The sequence below is a fragment of the Drosophila simulans genome, chromosome X (assembly GCF_016746395.2).
Source record: "Drosophila simulans strain w501 chromosome X, Prin_Dsim_3.1, whole genome shotgun sequence".
NCBI lineage: Eukaryota > Metazoa > Arthropoda > Insecta > Diptera > Drosophilidae > Drosophila > Drosophila simulans.
In genome coordinates this window covers 276290-298892 of record NC_052525.2, presented here as the reverse complement: position 1 = coordinate 298892, position 22603 = coordinate 276290, and the positions used below count along the sequence as shown (strand labels likewise).

General features: G+C 40.0%; 1 protein-coding gene and 1 long non-coding RNA gene across 4 annotated transcripts in view; one reads left to right on the top strand and one right to left on the bottom strand.

Annotated features, from left to right (window-relative positions):
- Positions 1-98: 98 nt before the first annotated feature.
- Positions 99-22603, top strand: part of LOC120285297 — a 114505-nt gene continuing 92000 nt past the window's right edge. Inside the window, exons 1-3 of one of the 3 annotated variants that reach the window (XR_005544550.2) lie at positions 99-1100; positions 1161-1241; positions 9993-10028. This is a non-coding gene — a long non-coding RNA (uncharacterized LOC120285297). The remainder of the gene's footprint in view (positions 1101-1160; positions 1242-9992; positions 10029-22603) is intronic. The other 2 variants (XR_005544551.2, XR_005544549.2) reach the window with 2 other exon arrangements.
- On the bottom strand, positions 18110-19260 carry LOC27206376 (achaete-scute complex protein T3). The gene has a single exon (XM_016173244.3). It carries the CDS (start codon positions 19151-19153, stop codon positions 18380-18382), a length of 774 nt encoding a protein of 257 aa, XP_016037527.1. The 5' UTR covers positions 19154-19260; the 3' UTR covers positions 18110-18379.

Here is a 22603-nt window from a genome sequence, read left to right as displayed (position 1 = left end):
TTTAAGTTCTCAACTTAAATCGTCTAATCCGAATAAAATGAGCATTGCTTAAGAACACCTTATCTAAACAAATAATCAAACGATAATTTCGTTAACGCGCTACCCCTGTTTCTTACGTATTCCGTAACATAAACTGCCTCTAACGTATTGAATATACATAATTACCGTAATACACATTACGCGTGGCGCTGTAGGACAAGCCTTACGTATCCATATAAGTGTACATACAGAATTATAAAATCACACTGTTACTATTGTCGCACTTCTCGCACTTGATCACATTACTTTGTCGCATCAAAAAGCAAACTGCGCTTTTTTCATTTCATTATGTCCTTTTCTTTGTAGAGTTGACATTAGTATTTCTTTGCGAAGTGCGCGTCGGTCGTGTTTTTGCGCGTGGGACTGAACTTATTTAAAATCAATAGAAATAATTGTCTCTTTCTGAAGAAATAAATTTGTTTAACCATTATTGGGCTAACTTAATCAAATGCACATACTATCCGCAATACATATTTCTCGGTCATAACTTTGCCAGCTGTGCAAAATCAAGATGTGTACATACACATTGTATGCATGCATGTACATATGTATAAAGTCTCCAAACCAAGCACTTGCTTTTGCCGCGCTTCTCGCACCTCATCACATTGCATTAATCCGAAATATACTAACGGCGCTGGGTTTGTTTTTTTCGCGGATCGAAATCATTTAAAATCAGTTCTAATAAAGTGCTTTCCGCAATCAAACTAACATTTTGCTTTGCGCGTTTCCCTGTCTTTTTTCTTGTTTCCCGCTTTTGTGCGTGAGTCTGTTTAATTTCTGAAAAAATGCAAATTAAATGTAAATAAAATGCAAATAAGACTTGCAACTATTTGCACAATAGCTTTTAATCGTTTCCGCTCATTTTATTCGTACTACGTATAACTTCGATCCGAACTTCTCTTTGGTGCAAATTTGTGTCGAATCTTATTATACACTTTACACATACATATGTATGTTCATATATGCAAAATTGTAAAACAGTGTAAAAAATATTTCGTTTCCGATTTCACGTCATAAACATAACAGGACTTTAACTGCTAGGTGCATGTGCGCATGTGTGTGTAAGTATGAAAATTGCGATATTCTTATTTTTTCGAAATTCGACAGCAAGTTGTTTTTAGTCATTGCGCAGACATACATAAAGTACCGAAAGTTTATCTTCATGCAACAATTTAAATTTAATCTAAATAAGTAATGTAGTGGTAAGTAAATGGTGAACTTATTTGTTTTTTCCCCCAAAAACATTTGGAAACTGGGAGCAGATCCACGCGAACTAGTTGCGGCATGCTGCCCGATGACCTAAGTGATTATACTTCATGAATTATTGTAAAGCAGCGAACACATGGCGGATATTATCATCAGATATTATTTATCTTAATCTGCTGCATCGGTCCGAGCTTAATTGCAAAAGAGGGAAAAGTTGCTGCGCTGCCCTGCCACGCATGCGGCACACTTTTGCGCCCGAAAACTGTGTAATTTGTAGCAATTTGGGTTTAAAGCCAACTGCAACTGGCGAAGTGGAGGGGATATATATGTATGTATGTACATATCGAGCATGCGTACATATATATGATAACAACCAACGGGGAAACTGGGTCAAAGTTTTAAAGTCAGCTTTTTGGAGATCGCTTGGTCATAAATGAAATTAACGACGATCCCTGTGATCGTCCGCTCCCAGTTTTAAATTCGGTCTCTGGTGTGGTGGCACAATAAAAATTTAGTTTAATGAAAGTGTTTTCGGTTGCTGCGGTATTTTGATGGCTTGATTGCCTTCGCTGGATTATGATGTATTCCAAAGCTGCACGGGAAGAAATTAAAGGAGAGTGGACACAAGCTGCTATAATAACTATTTTATTGGCAAAAGTGATCTTATAAATATTGTACACAGTTTAAGAAAGTTTTTGCCTCACTTATAGATTCTTTGATTGAATCAGTAGATCATTTGAATGACCTCTACTTGGATGTTCCTTAAAGTGCGCTCAAATTACATTGAAGAGTCAGTTATGTAAAGCTTGGAACAAATATATAATAATTTCTGATGTGATACCGGGGCATCATGATCGACAGTAGCATGCGACAGTAGGACATGCGCTCAACAGGATGTAGGTTACATGGAAAGTTTATCAATTAAAAACGTTTACCCGGATCAAAAGCCGAGTTAAGTCCGAAGTCCTTTCCGAATAGCAACACGCCCACTTAATCGGTCCTTGTTAACTGGAATCAGCAACCGCGCACCTCAATGGCTTCCCCTTCGGTCAAGTGACTTAATTAGCATGCCAAAAGGAGCTACACGAGATTCCCCGACTGATCGAATCAATCAAAAATACCAAATAAAAAAATCAACGGAAAAGAAACCGATGCCTCCAAACGCTACAATGTACTGCCCGAAACTTTCTTTCCACTTGGCTGATGGGAAAGTCTGGCAGCAGCAACTTGCTAAAAGAGCAAGAGCGGTAATAACTGAAACAACTGGTGATGGATATGAAGGTGGCACCCAGCTTCACGAGCGAGCTAATTGAAATATTCTTAATCAGATCTCCCCACCGTAAGCAATCTTATGATGAGGACCCGCGATGCATTTAATCCGCAATTACCAAGCAAGCGATCGAGCCAGTGGCCACGGTTCAATTTAGCGTAACTAAAAATAAATCCCAATCCCAAAGATCTCCGGCAAGTGTGCGCCTTGTTAAAAGGGCCCTAGTCAGTTGCAGGTTCGCACTGAGTCCTTCGCGCTTAACAAGGTGGGCGCGACTGCGCTGGCTGAAAGCCCAAACCTCACAAAAAGTTCATTTTAGTTTTTTTTATCACACAGAAAGAAAAAATATAGCTTAACAAAGTCGTGTTTATGAAAAAGTCGGAAATGCTTTAATTCGGGGTCCAACCATTTATTCCAAGGTGGATAAACTATTGCCTATGCGAATTAAAAAGTTATTTTATGATCATATCTTACCAATTACTTTGATCTGCTAGTAGCACCTTTTTTCTCTGCAGCCAGCCTGGAGAGTTCTTGGTTTTTTGGTTTTTGGAAGTATACGCGCCACGTTGTTCAGATTAAAGAGCTGCCGTTTAGTGCCTACTTACGCGGCGATAAAAAGCGACGTGAAATTGCATTAAACGGTATGCCCCCAATGGTGAAATGAGCCGGCAGCAGGATTTGGGGCAAGCTTAACAAGCTTGTAAGTTTAAATGACTTTTTAAAAAGCTGCCGCGCACTGCGCGAGGTGGCCAAATGCTAAGCCCACATTAACCGGCATCTCGACTTAAAACTCCGCACATCCAGTGCAATTACAAGTAGCTTTAGAAGATTGGAAGTTGTAGATCGATAGTCGCAGAAGCAGCTAAAGCCGGACTCACCTGGCTGCCACAGTGGGTAATTTTTATTGACATCCCCTCAGAAGCAGGGCTGAACCTAATGCTATTAAGCCTTCATGATCATCAACATTCTGGCAGCAGGTACATCACTCACTTTGACTGCAAATCGGACACGATGACGGCCCAACATCTCATCCTCAGCATCCTCCTCTAAAGCTGCAACGGTGAACCACTGGAGCATTAAACGGCTGGACCACAAGACCCGCCATGCCAACAATCTGTCCAAAAGCGATAAAGTTATAATGGTGCAAATGTCGGGCACAGTTTCTGAAATGGACCAGACAGCTTCTGAGCCATCATCATCATCATCTAACTCGACGCGTCTTTGGCTTAAAGCAAGTTCAGCCCGCCAAGATGATCTGCGGGGGGACTGACTTTATCGCGATGCGGTTTGAAAACTATTTACAAACTGTCTGACAGAGTTTTGACTGCTGTTCGGTGGTTCAGGGGCTCACTGGCTTACTGGCTTCCCGGTTGATGTCGCCGCTGTTGTTTTAGCGGCCGATTCACCACCAACCACTACAACCAGCACCGATAATCGTCCGTTGATGATGATAGACGGATCTTTCGGAGCCGAAACAGAACTACAATGCCTTGATCTAAAGGATGATGTCCAACAAGCTGCAGGCTTCACGCTGTTTTCTGTTTGGTATATGGCTGGCATGCTGCACTATAGCATACAGCTTATATAGACATGTGGAAATGGGCGTCACAAAAGGCGTGAGCGGCCTCCTTGACGCGCCGGCGCTGATTAAAACCCGGTAACGAAAAGTCACATTTGAGATCTCCGGTCAGATAGGCTATTCGATTTTATGGATTCCGTCTAGTGATAAAAGATATTCAGGCTCGGATTTTGCCAATGATAATCCATACAAATGCTGAAATGCTTTTTGCACCTTTAGCTTTAGTCGTTTTAAGGAACGACACCTACAAAATCGATGATCCTCAAATTTCAAAAATTCTGTTATTTTTATTGGGACCGTTTCATGGTACTACACGGCGGCACTTCCCAAAATTTAGGTATAGATCATCATTTCAATTATGTTGGCCAGCTGCCTTAGCTATAGGCTCGGCGTTATTAACCAGAAATAAATGCCGGGAGTCTAAGGATCGACGATCGCTCAATCGACGGAAGATTGGAAGACTGGAAGCGTTGGACTCCGCACACCATCTCGGCTGACGGGATCCCTGCAACCCGATGCCCTCGGACAGAATCAATCTGTCTCACATGGAGACTTTGGAGTAATTGTCTGTAGCCCCAAGGAGCTGGCGGCTATTTGCACTATGGAGATTTGGGAGGCTATAATTTAGGTGCGGGAGAGTCATTTATCAAGATAGGGAGAGACCTTGTGATATATGGTCGGGTCCTAATGATAATGACGTGCCGAGGAGGTAAAGTCGGTCTTAAACCTCGGTTTGCTAACAAAAAGAACCGTCGATTCGAGTACTCGCTGTGCTGCAATGCGAAGTGAGCTAAAGTAACGTTGCTTAGCTTATCGCGTGCGCTGGGCATGTGGAATTATTGATTTAAATTTGCCGTTTCTTCGACGTGTACTGATCGACGCGCGTTTGACACACTCGGCAAATGTTGACTCGCCGCGGGTCGGTCTTTTTTGTTGACACACCAGTCGGCACAATTATGCAAGTTCATAACACCCACGCAGTCAGTTAACCGATTCCCGATACAGTTCCCGAATTCACATATATGGAAATATATTTACATTATAAAGAGACAACGAAGTGCAAACAATTCCACCGAAGTAACCGAGGCACGCGGGTCACGGCGATATCAGTGGACCGCCATTAAAAGTATTCCACCCCCACCGATTCGAAAATGAAATCATAAAACGTAAACGTCGCACCAAATCTACCTCAAACACTCTATGTTGTCTTGTTCAAGTGAATTTGAATATAAGCAACTGATATCCCTAATGTGGGTGTGATTATCTGCGGCCAATGCCTATGCTCATATGGGGTCTTATAATTTTTAAAAGATATCTCTGTGGCATGGCTCACTATCTAGCCCAGCTATTTGTATAACCAAGTAGTTTACATTGCATTGGACTTTAACTGGGCGGAAATGACAAATAAATGAATGCTCGAGAACTGTGTCACCCAATCGATTGGCAACCATCAATCAATCGGTCTACCAGCTTCGCTTGTGTGAAAAAGTATGATTTCAGGTGATCAGCCTCGGTGAAATTTTTATTTAAATATAATGGTTAAATAGTTTTTGTTTAACGCACTACTATTTAACATGTGTCAACATTTTTTGATACAATTTTTTATCAAAGATAAAAGCTAAATAGCAAAAAAAAAAAGTCGCCTTTACTTTGGCCCTTCAAAGCTAACCCATCCTTAACTGTCTGATCCTCAGAAGCAATTTACGATGCGCTCCGAACAATTCAAATTCTAACAAACTGTACATCACGCGTTGACATCGTTATGACCCGAATCGGATGAGACTAACTCGAATGAGATCGGTTCTGGGGTTCATGCATATGTCCGGTATGCATACAATGAAATTAAACCGCAGTTTATCACATTGCTCACATCAAACGTTCATAAACTGTTTTGTCTTCTGTCACAGGATCTTCTTTGAATTGCCACAGCTTCCCTTGGCGATCGATCGTTTGGCTGTTTCCATTTTTGATTGATCGCTTCATACGTTCCCAAAGAAATGGGAGTACAAAATGTAAATCGCTCTGTGCCAGAAATGGTTAAAAAAGCATGAAAGGGCCAAGAATACATTGGCATCGATCATCATTTGGCGGTTTGACGATCAGCACGTCGACGATGATAATCAAATCGGAGAACTCTGATCAAGATCGGGAAGAAACGGCATGACATTGGCAACCATCATAATTTCACCTGTGCTCTGTTGTCCTGTCCTTTCCCTTTAGATGTCTCGTCGTTTTTTTCGGGGACCGGGAACGGATCTACCTACGCTGCGATCGGCGATCGACAATCGATGCATAATTAAATTTAAACAAATCAAACTGCCAGTACAGCAAAGGAAACAGAAATCAAGTTGTACATTGAGACCACCAGCAGTTCGAGTGGTTGGCGCAAGTGAAATAATTTGCTGGGTCCACGATCGATTCATCCCAGATCAACCTACACAATCGGTGAACGAAGAAGCTGCTGCTGGAGGGAAATAGCAAGTACAATCTGAGTTTTTCAGTTTTTTCCAGACTTTCACACCGACAATAAATACATTACGATATGCTCAATCAGATATTTTTGCAGTGCATAGTCTGCTTCACGCCTTGGAAATATGTATATTTGTATATTGTTTTTATTGCTATTTTATTATGTCCCACATTGTGGCGATCACTATTAAACATTATGAAGCAAAATTGTTTTCTGTGTAGACTGTCAAACTCGTAGGACGACTACGTCTTTCGGTGGCTGTCTCCGCTGATCGTTTAATCTAGCGCTAAAGATCAAGCGACCTCGTCGGTCGTCCCACGTTGCCAGGGACTCCGAAGCGAAATGATTGAATTGTGTCGGGGTTGCAGCCACAAGATTGCCAGGCACTGATATTAATTCTGGGCTCCTTTGATTCAGTTCGGAATTGCATTCGGTTGGACTTGGTAATGGGAATTGCAAAAGTACAGGGCAGAATCGCAGAATTGGGGTTTGTATGCAAAGCAATGAGCGCGGCATCCGATCTTTTGCATAATGTTGCCTCAATCGCATGCAAATCGCATATATCTGTGCCTTTGACTTTGAGTCCTGTTTCCGATCGCTGTCGCAGACTTTCACAGTTTTATAACAAATTTGATTGAGCCCATGCCTCGGCTTCTTTTTCGTCTCCCGGCTGGACGCTGAAAATGTTTATGAATTGATTTTTGATTGCAGTCTTCTACTTTGCCGCAATATGCATATAAGATTGATTTGGGGATTTTGATTGGAGCATGGAATCATGGGAGCGTACCGTTAATACGGCTGCCCATTTTCCAGCTTTTCAGACCTGCATGTTTATAACCTTTAACCATGTTATAAATGTTTTGTTTTTGTAGTAATGTAGTTGTTTGTCCTGTAAAGAGATATTCCTACTTTATCTCAAAAGCGGGATCATTGGTCCAATCGACCTTCACGTGTCCTACATTTGTTTGTTGCAATCTTCAAGCTTGTCTTCTATCTGATGGACACTTTCGATGCGATAGTTCCACATCCACAGCCATCACAATCGCGCAGGGATCTCCTATCTGCCTGACTTATTTCCAAGCTCATTGCCGGCTGATAAACTTGCATGTAGACGTCAAAGATATGAATGAGTGTCTCCCTCTAGAAGAGGAGGCTTAAATCGATTTCTTATGTTGCCGCATTTAATGAAAAGGGAAGCAACATGTGAGGAGGAAAGCAGCCGTGAAGCCGCTAACTTTAAGATTAGCCAAGTGCCAAGTTGGTGTGGCTGGTTAATTTCGTTATTAATATATGCGAACGGCCATAAGATGATGTAAGATATTCAAAGCGATAAATAATTGCAACAGATCGATGAACTCCACTCCGGAGACTCAGTAACTTTGCGATAAGGAGACAGGCAGCGAACGTGCAACTTTATTAGAGCCTTTCAACACGATCTCTGTTGATAGTGGTCCGATACGATTTCACTGCTTCTGCTGCTGCCAAAAGACATTAACAAACTGACCAGAAGATCAAGCGATCTGCAGATCAGTGCAATTAAAATGTTATCGCTGTTTGTTGTTAACGTTGACGAGTCGGGAGTTGGGAGTGCAAAAACGCTTCCATCACTTCCTGTGGGGATGCTCTCTGTGAATAAACGCTGACACCATTGGTAAAAGAAGACTCCTAGGAACTACTAAGTTATTTATTTCATACATTTAATTTATTTACGAGGGGTCAAGTTGTTCTTGAAGGTATTTCTAAAGCTTAAAGATAAAAAATCGATAAAATCTTTAAAATTAACGTTTGATCAGTCGTCAGTTTTTGTTGTTTTTTTTTTTTACTAGCTCAATAATTTATTTTGTTCATTTAAAATACCTTCATCAAAAATCAAATATGTACGTAAGGAAGAGAGTCATCTGTTCGGATTGCCAAGTACTGCTCTTGTTGCTTCACGCCTTTAGCCTTTTCGCTGAAAACTTAATTTAATTAATTGCCAAACACACATTTCGCATGAAAGCGGAACGACCTTCCCTTCGAGGCGCAAACTTAAATAATTGGAACTGTACAAATGCGCGCAGAGAATGGCGACTTGGGGCATTTAAAACTGATTCGTTTACGACCGCATTGCACTGCCTTTATGATTGGCAATTAATTAGGCCAAAACTCACGAATATGGCGGAGATCGAACGGAATCGATCTGCATCGTGCTGCCCTGCCCTGGGTTATTTGTTTTTACAGCTACCGTATATATACGGCTAAATAGCCGGTCTCGATTTGTTTGGTTAATTGATCGCAGCTGTAATAACAATAACAAGGCGCATGTTGTTTAATGTCGAGACTCGAACCCTACGGGCATGAAATCAGTTTCTCCTTAAGAGAGTTGATCTCCGTGATCTGGACCTTGGGATTTGGAATTTGTGATTGCCCCGATTCGCTTGTCAATTGATTAATACGCGCAATTGCGCTTCAATGGCAAAATTAACGCATTCGTTTATTGTTCTCCGATTCTTGCACGCTATGTGGCCTATTAGCCCATAATATTAGCAATAGGAGAGGTAGATCCCTGATAGAAGAAAATACTAATCCCTAACCTCTATTTTCCGCAGACGTGTGTGGGCTGCGCCAGAGCGAGATTATTTTTAGAGTTTTGGATGCATTTTGGCATCACATCCAAAAATAATAGTGGGAAATAACCCGTAAAGGTTATGAGGGAACGCACAAAAAGAAATGCGTTTTTTATTGTAATATCTTACCGTTCTTGGGTTTTTAGATTGTGCCTCGTCCTGATTATATGTAACTCCTAAGCCGAGGCCAAACGAGCGTGCCATCGAAGGACCACCCTTAAAGGTCTGGGCTCACAATTTATTGCCATCGACTCCCAGAAGAGTCCAGGTATTCCAGAAAAGGGACCTTCTTCGCTGCTCTGCATCTTGGGCACTTCATTTCAATTTTAATTAGAGCATCTCTCGATCTGCATTTCATTTTCTCTCATTCCAGCACATTTTTCCTAAATTTCTTGCCTTTAGTAGTCGGCACCTTAGATCGTTCTGCCCTCTGATAATAATTAGATGGCAAAATGCCGCCGAGCCGAAGTGCAGTGTTGATTGCTTCACATTTTTAGTTCAGCGAGGTTTTCTTAAAAGGTCCCGCTATTGATGTCAAGGGCGGGAAACCAACTATTACATAATTGGCTTTAAAGTTGTTAAGGAAAGTGTTTGACCGCTTCCCCCTGTTGGCGCTTTAATTAGTGGTTTTCAAGGAGGTTAGATAAAAATCATGTTCTGAAATGCCAATAGATGCATACAAGTTTTGGGCGATTTGCATGTATTTTTTATTTTGTATTATACTTTAAAACACCATAATAACTATTTCTTGTATGTTGTTGAACCTGATATGTAATATCTTAATATTGATTATCCCTCAATGTTTTATTTTGTATTTTACAGGTCACAAGTCTTACAAATTTGAATGTGGTTTATTCGGTAAGTGGTAAGGTAATCTTAAAATAGTGTGTGAAATCAAGAAAGCTATACTATTGTAAATTGTTATTGGTTTTATTAAAGTTCTGACCCAAATTGTATAACAATTACTCAATTGGAACATTTTGTTATGTTAAATAATATTATGATTTAATAGTCGAAGATATCTTATAGAACTGCCCTCGCTTTCGGCAGCTTCATTGCATTCGTTCCAACATGGGAATGATGAATGCAAGATATGCCAACACAAATCAAAATAAAATCGCAAATTGCCAGACCAACTAACGAGCTTTGGCGACTTCTTGTTCACGCATGCGCGGATGCTCATCAAAGTGGGCAGAAAAATTAGTTAAAAATTTTATTGGCGAGCGACGGGTCAGGAATCTCTTTTTCAAGCTTCAGTGTGAAATGAATCCCAAAAAGTGGTGTTGTTTTGCCGGAAGACAATGGTTAAGCCACTTAAGTTAGGACAGCCCCCGTGTTTTCCGCCGAAAAGTGTGAATGAGAAAGGATTGAAAAAACCACAGAAAATGTCAAAATATTTCAAGGAAAAAACGGAAGAGTTCAATGCATTTGCAGTTCCGATTCTAAATACAGAAAGGATTTCGGATTTTCAAGCAGGAAGAGGACGGAGATCAATTGACATTACCAGGAATTCGAATATTCGAGATACTAATAGATACCAGCATAAAATTTGCCTGGCTTACTTCTTCTGGCTTGTATTTATGTACGTATTATTTTTAGCGTTGGTTGACGACTGGAGATGCTGGTAGAAGAAGGCCTTGATATGTTCCATCGGAGAGTATTCTTGAGTTCCAGGTGGTTGGTTGCACTGTGAACTGAGGATGCGAGTACAAATTTTGCAGCTGGCCAGCTCGTGCCAGTTTCGCTAATTGTATATAAATATTTGGCCAACAAGCAACCCAGTCACCAAGGCACAATTAGGGACTGCTTAGCCTGGTGTCCTGCGTGGCTCATCCCTACATTATAGTATCCCTGCATGCTAATAGCAGTTAAGAACTCGTAGGTATCGCGTATTCCTTGCTCATTTCTTGCTCATTTCAAGGTAATTTTAGGTATTTGAGGACCGAGAAATCTTGGGCGGTCCCAAATGGCATTGTTCTCGTGGACAATGTTTTGACCGCATTGCCAAACCAAAACGGCTATCTATACAGATGCCTATATCTAGCCATGACAAAGGGCAAAAAAGGGAACTCACTCCTCCGCATTGGTGGTCTCCTTTAACTGCAAATGTATACATATCCTTCGATGTTTTTCCTGCTGGTCGCGTTTTATATGCGTGACATCTTATTTGTTTGACAGCAGACGGTAGGTGTCTTTATTATTTGTGGTCTTTGGGAACGTCTGGCTCGGGCTTTTCCTCGCAAGGGAAACAATAATTTTTGTCACTTTTATTTCAATTCAATGCAACTCAACAGAATATAGTTTCAATTCAACAATAATTTTTTTTTTTTTTTTCAACAATAATTTTTGTCACTTTTATTTCAATTCAATGCAACTCAACAGAATATAGTTTCAATTCAATTTACCGTGATTTTGGTGGGCGTTTGTTGATTGTTATTTAGTTTTCATTGTCTGAGTGAATTGAGATGAAGATGCATTTGGCTGACATTGGCACATTTGTAGTCGCGGCCCATCTGTCGCTTCAAAGTATCTGCTATATGAAAAATATTTAAAGCCTTGCGTCCCTGGACAGTAGAAATTTATTATTGAGACCTGATTGTGGTGGCAATCGGCGTGTGTAGAGTGAAAGCATTCACTTATACAATTGCAAACTTGATTCGAAAGCAAGAAAAGTTTCAATTTTCAATCGTGACATTATGACAAAATGTTCAAATTTGTTCCTTTCTCTCACATTTTTGGTATTTACCAAATCAATCGAAATACTTGAATCTGTCAGTATTGTTCTTTACTTGTGATAAAGAGGCTATACCAAAGATATTTTAGAGGATTAGTGCAATATTGAATGTATATATATTTTTTTAACTTGATTACCTTGGATTATCCAAAAATACAGCATCGTTCCCTCAAAAAATCTTTGGCTGATTGCTTAATTAGCTATTTCACATTTTGCGGTCTTACTTATATATACGTGCTGATCTTAGGGTATAAACCCATTAGGTCAAGCGTGGCCAGTTGGAGTCACAGAAACATGCGTAAAGAGAGTCTCAGAGAAAGCTGTTAAGCGCATTTGAAACGCTTGTCGACCGGAGGATCATAATTAATTCGGTTGGAAATGGGGGAGAGAGAAAGGTGTTGGAAATCTCTGATTACGCTGACTCGCCTCGAAAATTTTTTCAAAAAGTGTAGGTTTTTAGCGCTGTGGTAATGCGAGACTCCTGCAATTTGACATAAAATGCGTTGTTGGAAATGGAGTTTTTCGACGCTTATCAATAATCATATTTGCCACGCCGCAGGGTCGTGATGTGCAATTTAAGTCGCAGGAAACAACTCAATTTTCTCTCTGCTGCACTCCCGTGCACTTGGTCCCTTCAGCTCGGCTATCACGATCATTTTTTTTGTGGTTTTCCTCGACGGTTTAACAGAATTTCAGTGTTAGGTAGGGAAAATTATGGCCTGATGATTAATATTTTTGTTTGGACTTCCTTCCGCTTGTCTTGTATTTCAACCATAGCCAAAGAGTAGTCGTGGTAGGTGTAGTAATTCAGAGGATCTTTTTTAAAGAGGTTATTTTGTTGTTATATTTAAAATAAGCAATTAGATTAGAAACCGTTTTAGGCATGTACGAGTATATGCTATTCAATTATCTATCTAAGTTGTCGAATTTGCGTCGCCTTGCTGGCTTTCTTTGAATTAATTCGGATTGAAAAGCAGGACGGTACGAACAGAACTAATGCGGGTTGGGCTAGAGTTAACGGATGTTGTAGATGAATGAAAATCTGCCCAAGCACTTGTTCCTCTTCCAGGAACTTGCGCTGGGTAACCTCAATTAAAAAACGACAACCTGCTGCGATGCCCTGAATTGAATGCTCTAAATTGGCGGAAGCATTGGAAATTGGGTGTGGCTAGTATTTGACCCAAATGTTTTGGGCATAATTGTTCACGCCTTGGCCTCATAGAAACGCTTTGATCCCGAGCGATTTAAGATCCGGCTGCACCATTAATAACAAGAGTCCCACCTATAATCCCTGCTATCCCTTGATACAAACCTATGTCCTATGCAAAGCGCAGCTAAATGTTGAAGCGTGTGTTCTTCATTTGAAATCGAATCAGGTATAGCAAAATTGCATTTTCAAAAAGGACTAAGGTACCTGCTGTGCGCAGGGTCGCCGATCGCCTGCTGTTAGTCGTAATTGCTGAACTAAACTAACAAAATTAGCAGGAAAATAAACTTGATAGCGATAGGAAAATACAATTCTCCTAAGCATTTTTGTCACCAGCATAGTTTGATAAGATAGTCGCGAATTATGTGGAAATCACTTGCAATCTACCAGATAGTTTTTAGTTTAACAAAATAATAAAATCTTGCTATATTTATTGTTAAGATGTTCTTGTATTTTTGAAAATGCTTACAACAATTTTAATTGTTTAGATCTTGTGTGACTGTATTATAGCAGGCATATACATATATGTATCTTTTCATTCCCCGAGCAGTGAATTGCTCTTTTTGGGGTGTAAAACGTGGACGCCCAGTATTTTTGCTCTCCTTTACTGTCGCTCCTTTTTAGTTCATTTTACGTATGCGATGCACGAAATTTCGGTTACATAAATACCGGCAGAAACAAGAGCGAAAATTTTTAAAAGGAATCGGAATCTCGACTGATCTAAGGCTCTCACATACGCATGGCTTTAGATGCTGTCACCATCGCATTAAAGACCGCCGACAGTTCCTAAGGGTACACTTAAAAAAAAGCGGAAGAGTTAATAAACGAGTTGTTTCCGAGTCCTGATCATTAAGTCGCTAAAAGGTCTTTTAAATATATAACTCAAATAGAAATATAATATAAAGAAAGAAATATAATATATTTTGAATATAATGCATTATTCTACATAATAAATTAAGCGATTGTTAGAAGCCATTTACTTGCATTTACATTCGCGGCTAGTTTTTTAGTCCTTAATTCAAGATCTTTAATCAAGAAAAATTTTTTTTATATATTTTTTTTACTGTGTATATCTCAGTGATGTCCTTACAGTTCCTAGTGCAACTTGGCCCGAAATGTTCCAATTCCATTGATGTTGCACAATGATTTTCTGACTGTGCGCTGTTGCCACGCTGACAATGGCCAATACAATAGTGACAATTTTACGTCTTAATGGACCTCAATGTGCATTACAAATTTGCTGTCTTGGGCAGCGGTTTGCGTTTGGAGTTTTCACAATACTACTACTGCAAAGCGCATTCTGACAATCTTTTGTTTTGCCTTGCTTTTTATTTTAATAAATCGATTATAGCATCGTAGGAGGCAGTTGCAAAATCGGTGAGCAAAAAATAGACAAAATCAGGGAAGATCAAAGGGCAGCGAACAGAATGGCCAATGTCATCATCTCGATGATTACCCTGTGCTCTAAATGAAAAGAAAAAAGAATATTGATTGTGGATCGATTACCACAGTATTGTGGTTGACATTTTTTGCTTTACCTTCTTCGCCTTTTGTCGGTTTGCCTTTGAAGACATAAAACCTCTGTTTTTAACCTTTACCTCGATTTTGCGCTCAGACTGTAAGTCCTTTTGCCTTTTTATTATTAATCCTTTTTATCCTACTCTGTTACTAATTTTAAGGCTGTATTCGGTTAGAGGTCTTTCAGAGTCAAGACAATTTAAGCTAGAAAGCTCTAATGGGAGACCAATAAATAAATGTTATTTATATTCACCTTAAAAAGGGGTGTGGGCAACAAAATTCTTTTGGTGTGACGTAATCAGTCCCAAAATGCCGAAATATGTAAGTTGCGGATTGTTTTCTCACACTACATAGCGAGAAAAATGGTAAAACCATAAAAGGTTAGATCTATTTATTTATTTTATATTTTTGATATGTTGTACTTTATCAACTTTATTAAAACCGGGTACAGCACGTGCCCATTAAAACCCAGACTTAACTCCAATATAAACATATACATTGCCATAAAGCTGTGTTTTTCAGTTTAGTTTGCCCGTGATATTTTTTACGCCCTTTTAAATAGGAAACACGTGTTCGGCAATCCATGGGATTTCACGACATTTCACTTGTCCGTTTGCCAATTTCGACGGGTAGGGGAAAATGCAAAGTGTAAAAGAATCCCAAAGAGATGTACATGGAGTAGCAGGTAGATAATTTTCAACGCCCAATATTGGAAATTCCTAGCGACCACTGCGAATCGGATTCAATTGTTTTTATAAATCCAATGCTTATATCCCGCCAGGAGAAAACTTATAAAATTGTCGTAGTTCGTGTGTCATATATGTATGCGTATGAAGTAAGCCGCGTACTTTTCTTTTCTCGATGATGATATCGGTAAAACAGCAGCCGAATGCACGATGAAATCACTTTTCATTTGAGGACAATTGTTAACTGGATGTTCCAGTGAAGTCTTTTCAGCGCAGGATCCTTTAATAGCGCATCGCATTGTCTGGGAGTCTGGTATTCAGAATCTGGCCGTTCCTTGCTATACATTGATTGCTCTGACATTGATTGCCTCTGATAGTTTATTGGTCCCGGGTAGTCAATAGGAAAGAGCAGAATATAGAAAACAGAATCGGACACGTGCAGCATTGTTTGATATGCGCTATTGTTAGTCCTGCGGTTAGTTCACTCCAGTTTCCCATCATGTCAACAATCAAGTCAGTCTCCACCACGGCCCCGAGATTTGAGTGCTGTAAAGTCATTTAGCTACCCCCAGTTCACACTGCGCTCAATAACTCTAGCAGAAATGCGAAATGACGCAAATCGACAATAGCTTCTAAGGGTGGAGAACGGTAGACGCCAATCACGCTGTTTTCGGATCGCTGGTAACACGCGAATCCGTTGACCTGCAATGTGGATAATCAAGCGTTGTTCCACAGTATCAAGTAGTTGAAATGTTATGTGCACTTTTTGATTATAGGTGTATAATTTTCGATGCGTGTTGAGGATCGCAAGTTCAAAATGCCATGGCTTGCTATCCTAAATGGACTGGCTTCCTTTTCAGTTTGACCAGCACATGTTTTGGTAGCAGCGATCGGGTATTGAAGATCCGCCTTACTACATCTCTGTTATCTGAACTCCTGGTCACTTTGTTCGAATTTTGTTGAAGAGCTAGCAGATATTTTTCAATCATGTTAGAATTTGGTGTAGCCTCATAAAGGCGGTACCAGGGAAGGAAAGTCTGTCTCGAGATTTATAGTTGGAACTACTGCCACTTGACGCCTAGTTGAGTGCGAAGTCTTACGGTTGGATTTAATCCGGTAAGAGTAGAACAGTTCTAAATAAATAAAAATACAACTCCTGGCATCGTATTTTGACACAACGGTCATAAATCTTGGAGAGTATTGCGACGCCGTCATAAAGACACATAACTCAGACTCCAATTATACAAAAACATGAAAAAGTACAAGTCGAAGCACAAGAACAAGTAGAGCTACAAGTGTTCTACGTGTCCTTCGTGGCCTTCGTGCCTGCGGGTTTAGAATTTCCTTGAATTGCAACCTAACAACAATTGGCTCGTATTTCCAAGGGGCGCATCTACGAAAATAAATAAAGTGCCAAGCCCATAGACTTTTCTGTCCGGCCGAAAATGTTAAGCAAATACACACTTCCTGCAACAAGGACTAAAATAAGTTACTTCCTGGGTCTGAGAGGCTTAGGATACAAATTTATTGCAGAAGTTCAGTGATCCCTGTCATATGAGAATGAACCCAGGAGGAAATTCGAGGATCAGTTAGCGAAAAAGATATCTTTTTGTGCAAGCAGTGACCTAAGATTGCATGAAAATCGGAGTCTAGCCTGTTAAAGGACACTTGTAGCTTAGCCTTGTATTTGGACACCTATATCGGATCCTGATCTGGCAGGTCCTGAATTCACAATCCTGATTTCCGCTTTAAGCTTCTTTTTATATCCGGCAACAATGGACCTCAAGAGAGTTTCACTCTCCTTCGTCTTGGTCTTGTTTTCTGGATTTATCTTAAGCTGACATCCAATTACATTTTCCATTGTCCTCGTCCACTACCTTCGTTTTTCTCTTCCGTTTTTTTTTTTTTTTTTTTTTTTTTTTTTTTGAGGAACATCTTTGAGTTTTTGGCGGTGCAATATGCTTCCTGTTTTATTTAGAGTCCTGTTCTTATCACATCCTCCTTTGGTGAATTCAGTCCCAGTTGAATGCCGTTCCCCTACGCACGTGTCCAGCGCAATTGGCCATTTGCATATTGTATGCTAAATAATGGGTGTGGCATCTCCTGCCTAGATGACATTCCTGCATATTCGTTTAATGGCCCGAATATTTCACCCTTGGGGTGGGTTTACTTTCCAATTTTTAGCTACGGGGTTAGCGGAAGTGCATTTCACGGCTCGCCGACGTCGTCCAGCTTGGTGAAAAACTTTGTTTGGCGGTGTGCGCCAGCCACGTGGATTGAGCCTGCGAGTCTTCAAGTACTGATCCTTGGACTAGGACAATTTCATCCTCTCAGGCGTGACTGCCTATTTCCGGGCTATTTACGCGCTGTTAACAATGCCCGACGGAATCGTAGCTCGTTGGGGAACCAATCATGAAAATATTCGCTGTTGTTTCCTGTCAGGTGCTGGACTCTAAGTTGGTTACGAATTTCGAGTGAGTCATGTCCACGCTCCAAAAGTAATTTAATTATTTGGTAAATAAAATGGGTAACTTTTTTGTGAAATTACTATTCCTATCGCTAGTACCATTATTAAGCCTGAGTCCAAACCAGCTAAGCTATAATAATATAAAAATACATAAATTAAAAACATATATCATAATATATATTGTTAAAGCAAATCTTCAAAATGTAGATTGCTTAAAAATGTATTTAACTCTTATGCTCGTATGAAAACGACAACTCGATGTAATTACCCTACATTTCGATCTGAAAATTTTTATGAGTAAGTGATTTCAGTAAAAAGCATTTGGAATTAAATTAATCAATATTTTTTTTTATTTTGGGCTTAAAAGTAGTTAGTTTAGTGTCTTCCATGCTTATAACAAACTTATAACTATGAAAAAAATATGTGGTTTTATATCATTGTCTTCCATTGCGTTAAAATATAATAAAAAAAAGATGGGGCAACTTAGAGGCTAATGTAAAATTTGGGACTTGGTTTTTCACTCACTAAGGCAACAATTTTGGGTATTTACAATTTGTACAATATTTGTTTGTTTGGGGGACTTTCAGTAAGATCCCTTCACTGCTCTTGCCAAGATGAAATATAATCGAGCAGCTCCTCGTCATCTGGCTGCTCGTCACTGAAGCTATCAAAGGAGTCGAATTTGAGGTCCTGCTCTTGTAGTTCCTGTTTGATATAGCCACCTCCGGAAATCTCGGATCCGGAGTACGACGGCGTGGGCGAGGCGGAGTGATAGGAGTGGGATTGGGCAGACTGGGTGGCTCCCATCAAGAACTGTTGCGAACTGTCCAAACTATCGTTGTAATCGTTATAGCTGCTGCCATCGTTGCTACTTTCATCGGCGGAATTGTAGATGTGACGAGATGACGAAGCAGTGCCATCATCAAGCATGTCCTGTAGTCCTCGAATATATTCAACGGCGATTCGCAGTGTGTCCACCTTGGATAACTTCTTGCTGGTACCACGTCCTCCATTGGACAGCGAGTTTACCACAGTTTGAGGCAAATGCTGGCGGAGATTGACGAATCCATTGTTCACCTGCTTCACGCGATTGCGTTCACGGGCATTTCGTCTGGCCACCGATGGCAATTGCTCGCCATAGGGCATGTTGTTGTAGTTGAACTTCTTCTTCTGGGAGGACAACATGGGTCCAACATTGGACTGTTGACCGTGCTGCATATTCTGCAGTTGGCTGGTACCCAAAGGTATTTTCGGAGCAATCAACTGGTGTTGCTGCGTTTGATGGTGATGCTGATGTTGCAGCAAGAAAATGTTACTGTTGGTCAGCTGGTAATGCTGCTGCTGGAATTTGCTGCTGCAAATGCTCGTCATGGTAATCCTTGCGAGAGTTTTCTAAGATTTAGTTTACAGATGTTGACTGCGTGGAATCAGATTCCGCAATGATAATTCCTGTCCTGACCTAGGGCTTTAAATACCCGCCAGTGGCAGAGGTAATCGCGCCGCGACAGAGGCAGCGACTTCGGCAGAGGAGCTACAGGGGTTGGTACGGGGTCGGATCCTGGCTACCTGCCCTCGAAAAACCGGGACCTAAGTCCTTTGCACAAGTGATCGTACATTTTTTCTCTCTTTCTAGGGGTTCTTTTTCTGTGGTGGGTGCCTCTATTCCTACTCAGTCTCTGTGTGCCTACCTACCCATCCTTTTCCCTCTCCCACACACTCTTTGTCCTTTGTGTCCCTGGGTCTACATAATGCATTTTTTCCTTTTGGGAAAATCTTAAATCTCAGATCTGCAAGATCCTTGTCATGGCTAAAAAAAAAGATTTTGAATGCACTTCCACTTTTGTCGAATGTCGTTTGCATTGAAAGCGAAATATAAAGGAGAGTGAGATCTTGGAAGGGAATTTGATATAAAATGTGATCCATCAAATGAAAGAAAATGATGCGAAGGCAAAAGAAACAAACTTAAAAGGCCATGTCGTGGGACTTTCACTGTCTTTAAAACTGCGTATCCATTTTTATATCCTGTAATGTTATGAACCCTCATTAATATTTTTTCTGACCCATCTGCATTTGACACGTGCTTCCGATCAGTCCGGTGCATTAGCATAAGCTTCAAAACAATGATACATAATATCGCAAAGCGGCGCAGACAAAATCCCACAAGTGTGTGCTGTATCATGAATACCAAGCGCACTATAATAAGTAAGGGGGACTGCCAGACAAATAAAAACGAAACCATCACAAAGGCATTGAATATTGACAGCAGTTGGGATCAAAGTTACATTCGAAACACTTATACCCTTTCATAAAATCCTGAACGCTTGTGATACAAGAAAGCGATCTAAATTTGGGCTGTGCACTCGACCAAATATAAGTTATAGGTCTGACTGGTTAATATATGTTTGCATGAACAAGCAAACTAAATTCAATTATTTTGCATAACTCAAGAAATCGTATTAAGTACGTTAAGAAGGCCACTGTGCAATTTTAAAATATTTTTTAAATAAAGTATTTTGACAGTGTTGCATAATTGAATTAATATATTTTTTTAAGATAAAATATTTCGTGGAATACTTCTGGAAATCTAATGGCAATATTTTGATTTTACAAAATCTAACATTTGTGTTGCTTTAATGTCATATAAATTAAAAGCTATAAATTAAACTATCAAATTAGTATTTCGGAAAGCATTCAAAAATTTTTAAAATGTTATTTAAGCGTCAGAATTTCTGCTGTAGTCTTGTGACTTATTATGCCCAGTCCAAGAAAGTAAAGTTATTCCGTTTGCCAACAAGCCCCTGCAATTAAGCATTCATAAATCTGTAAGGCGCAGAATCTGAACCAAATTTCTGGAATCGCAAGTTGCAACTATGTTGCAATGGGAAGGCAATACCGTTAGTGAAGACGGATAAGTCGGGTAACGAGATTGCTCCCATAAATGCATAAAATCCCTAAAAAAGCCATAAGCAGCTGCCCTAAAGGAGATCAGAAAATTGGAGGAAAGTCCACCAGATTCAACAAGAATGAACGCTGAAAATCAAAATAAAGCAAAAAAACAAATCGTTTACCTAATAATTGGTTTTTAAAAGCTGCTACCGAATTCGTTTTCTAATGCATTTATAATATCCAGAATAAAAATCTTTGTGTCATCACTGGTACGCCTTTGTATTTCTCTTGGTTCGAAGCAAACCCTTTTCAAATACTCTTTTGATATGCTCCAAACACACCCACCAAAAAATAGAAAAGTAAAAAAGGTTTTGGTTGCAATTTAATAAGCCTCAAACACCATGCCCTATAATGTTCAGTGATTAATTAAACCGCATGAGGTCAGAATAGTATTGATCCCAGTTTCGTTTTTGGGGGATGCAGAGAATATAAAATAATGAACAACTGGCCAGGGTTGTCAGGTTCCCGGTTTCCCAGATTTCCAATCAGATAGTGTACCATAAAGTGGCGGTCTCTATATAGTTTCACTATTCCAATAAGTTGCTGTACAGCGACCTCTATTGTCCAAAGGATTCTCAAGGAGATTCTAATTAGAAAATTAGCTGACAAAATTTGGTTGACAAAATTAGGTTGACAAAATTCAATACATGATATAAAAAATGTTAATTGTTTTTATATGAGGTCTAGTCTATGCTTTTACATGTTTAGTATATGTCACAAACAGCAAATGAATATTTTTAAATTTTTTATTTGTTGTATCCTTACTAGGTGAAAATGTCCTTTATGTCTTGAAAGGGAGTATACAAATTTGTTGACTGTTGACAAAGAAAATAATTATATATTTCTTGTGCTCTCCGTTCATTACCACTAATTAGAATTCAAAACAACAGCTACCGAACTAAAAAACCGTGACCTCCGAACCGGAGAAATCGAAGCCGTAGTAAGTTATTCGGATTCCTCTCACGTACGCCAGAGGCAAGTGTAAAACGTGATAGACTGGATCGCCGGTGGGTTACTGGCGATATCATAAGCGTGAAATCTGCCAAATTCGAGCACAGATCCGTATCATCTGTCATCACATCAATTTGGCTTTTTATGGGTGTTCTTTTTGGTCATATCTCCTAGACGGGATCAAGAAGCGGAAATTGTCACTTTTACTTGTGATATTGCTGGGTCTTATTTTAAAATGAAAGCGCTGACGCAGCTAATTTGGATTGGATCAATGGATGATTTCGAAAGATGCTATTTACTTGATCCACAGTTTCGCACGATCACACCTAATAACGGTAATTTACACGCACGCTACTTGCAATAATTGCCGCCGAATGTGCTGACAGGCACACAGGATACGACTTCTCGCTCCTCCGTTGCCCCAAAGGCCAAAAGCTGAGAAACCCAAAGCAAACCCGTAGCCAAAGTCAAAGTCAAACCGCGCATCCGATGGAACTGAGTGAGATAACAGGCAGCTAAATCAGCAGCAAAAGCGGCAAAAGGTTCGGTTATTAAAAAGGGCAGTCAGTATCTGACCAAGTGGAAGGTGGAGCGGGGCACGTACACCGCGGTTAAAAATAATATAAAATTAAAATATCTAGAACCATTTTCTGAATAATGATTAACATCTCTGCCTTTTTTACCTATCGATATTATTAAAACTTTGGTTTTTTTGTAATCTACAATTTTGCAATTCAACACCTTTTTCAAATGGCAATAGTAGACTACATGAGCTGGCTATTATAGTTGCCGACAGTCGAGATTCCAAAAAAAAGTGTAAAGCCATGGCTGTATTGCGTAGATTTTTGAACAGTGTTCTTTGATATCTTGGCAGTGGCGGCAGTGCTTGATTGCTGTGGTAACCGAATATGCCGCACCAAGTGC

Coding starts and splice junctions, on each gene's coding strand:
- LOC27206376 (XM_016173244.3), bottom strand. CDS start 19,153: ATGACGAGCATTTGCAGCAGCAAATTCCAGCAGCAGCATTACCAGCTG.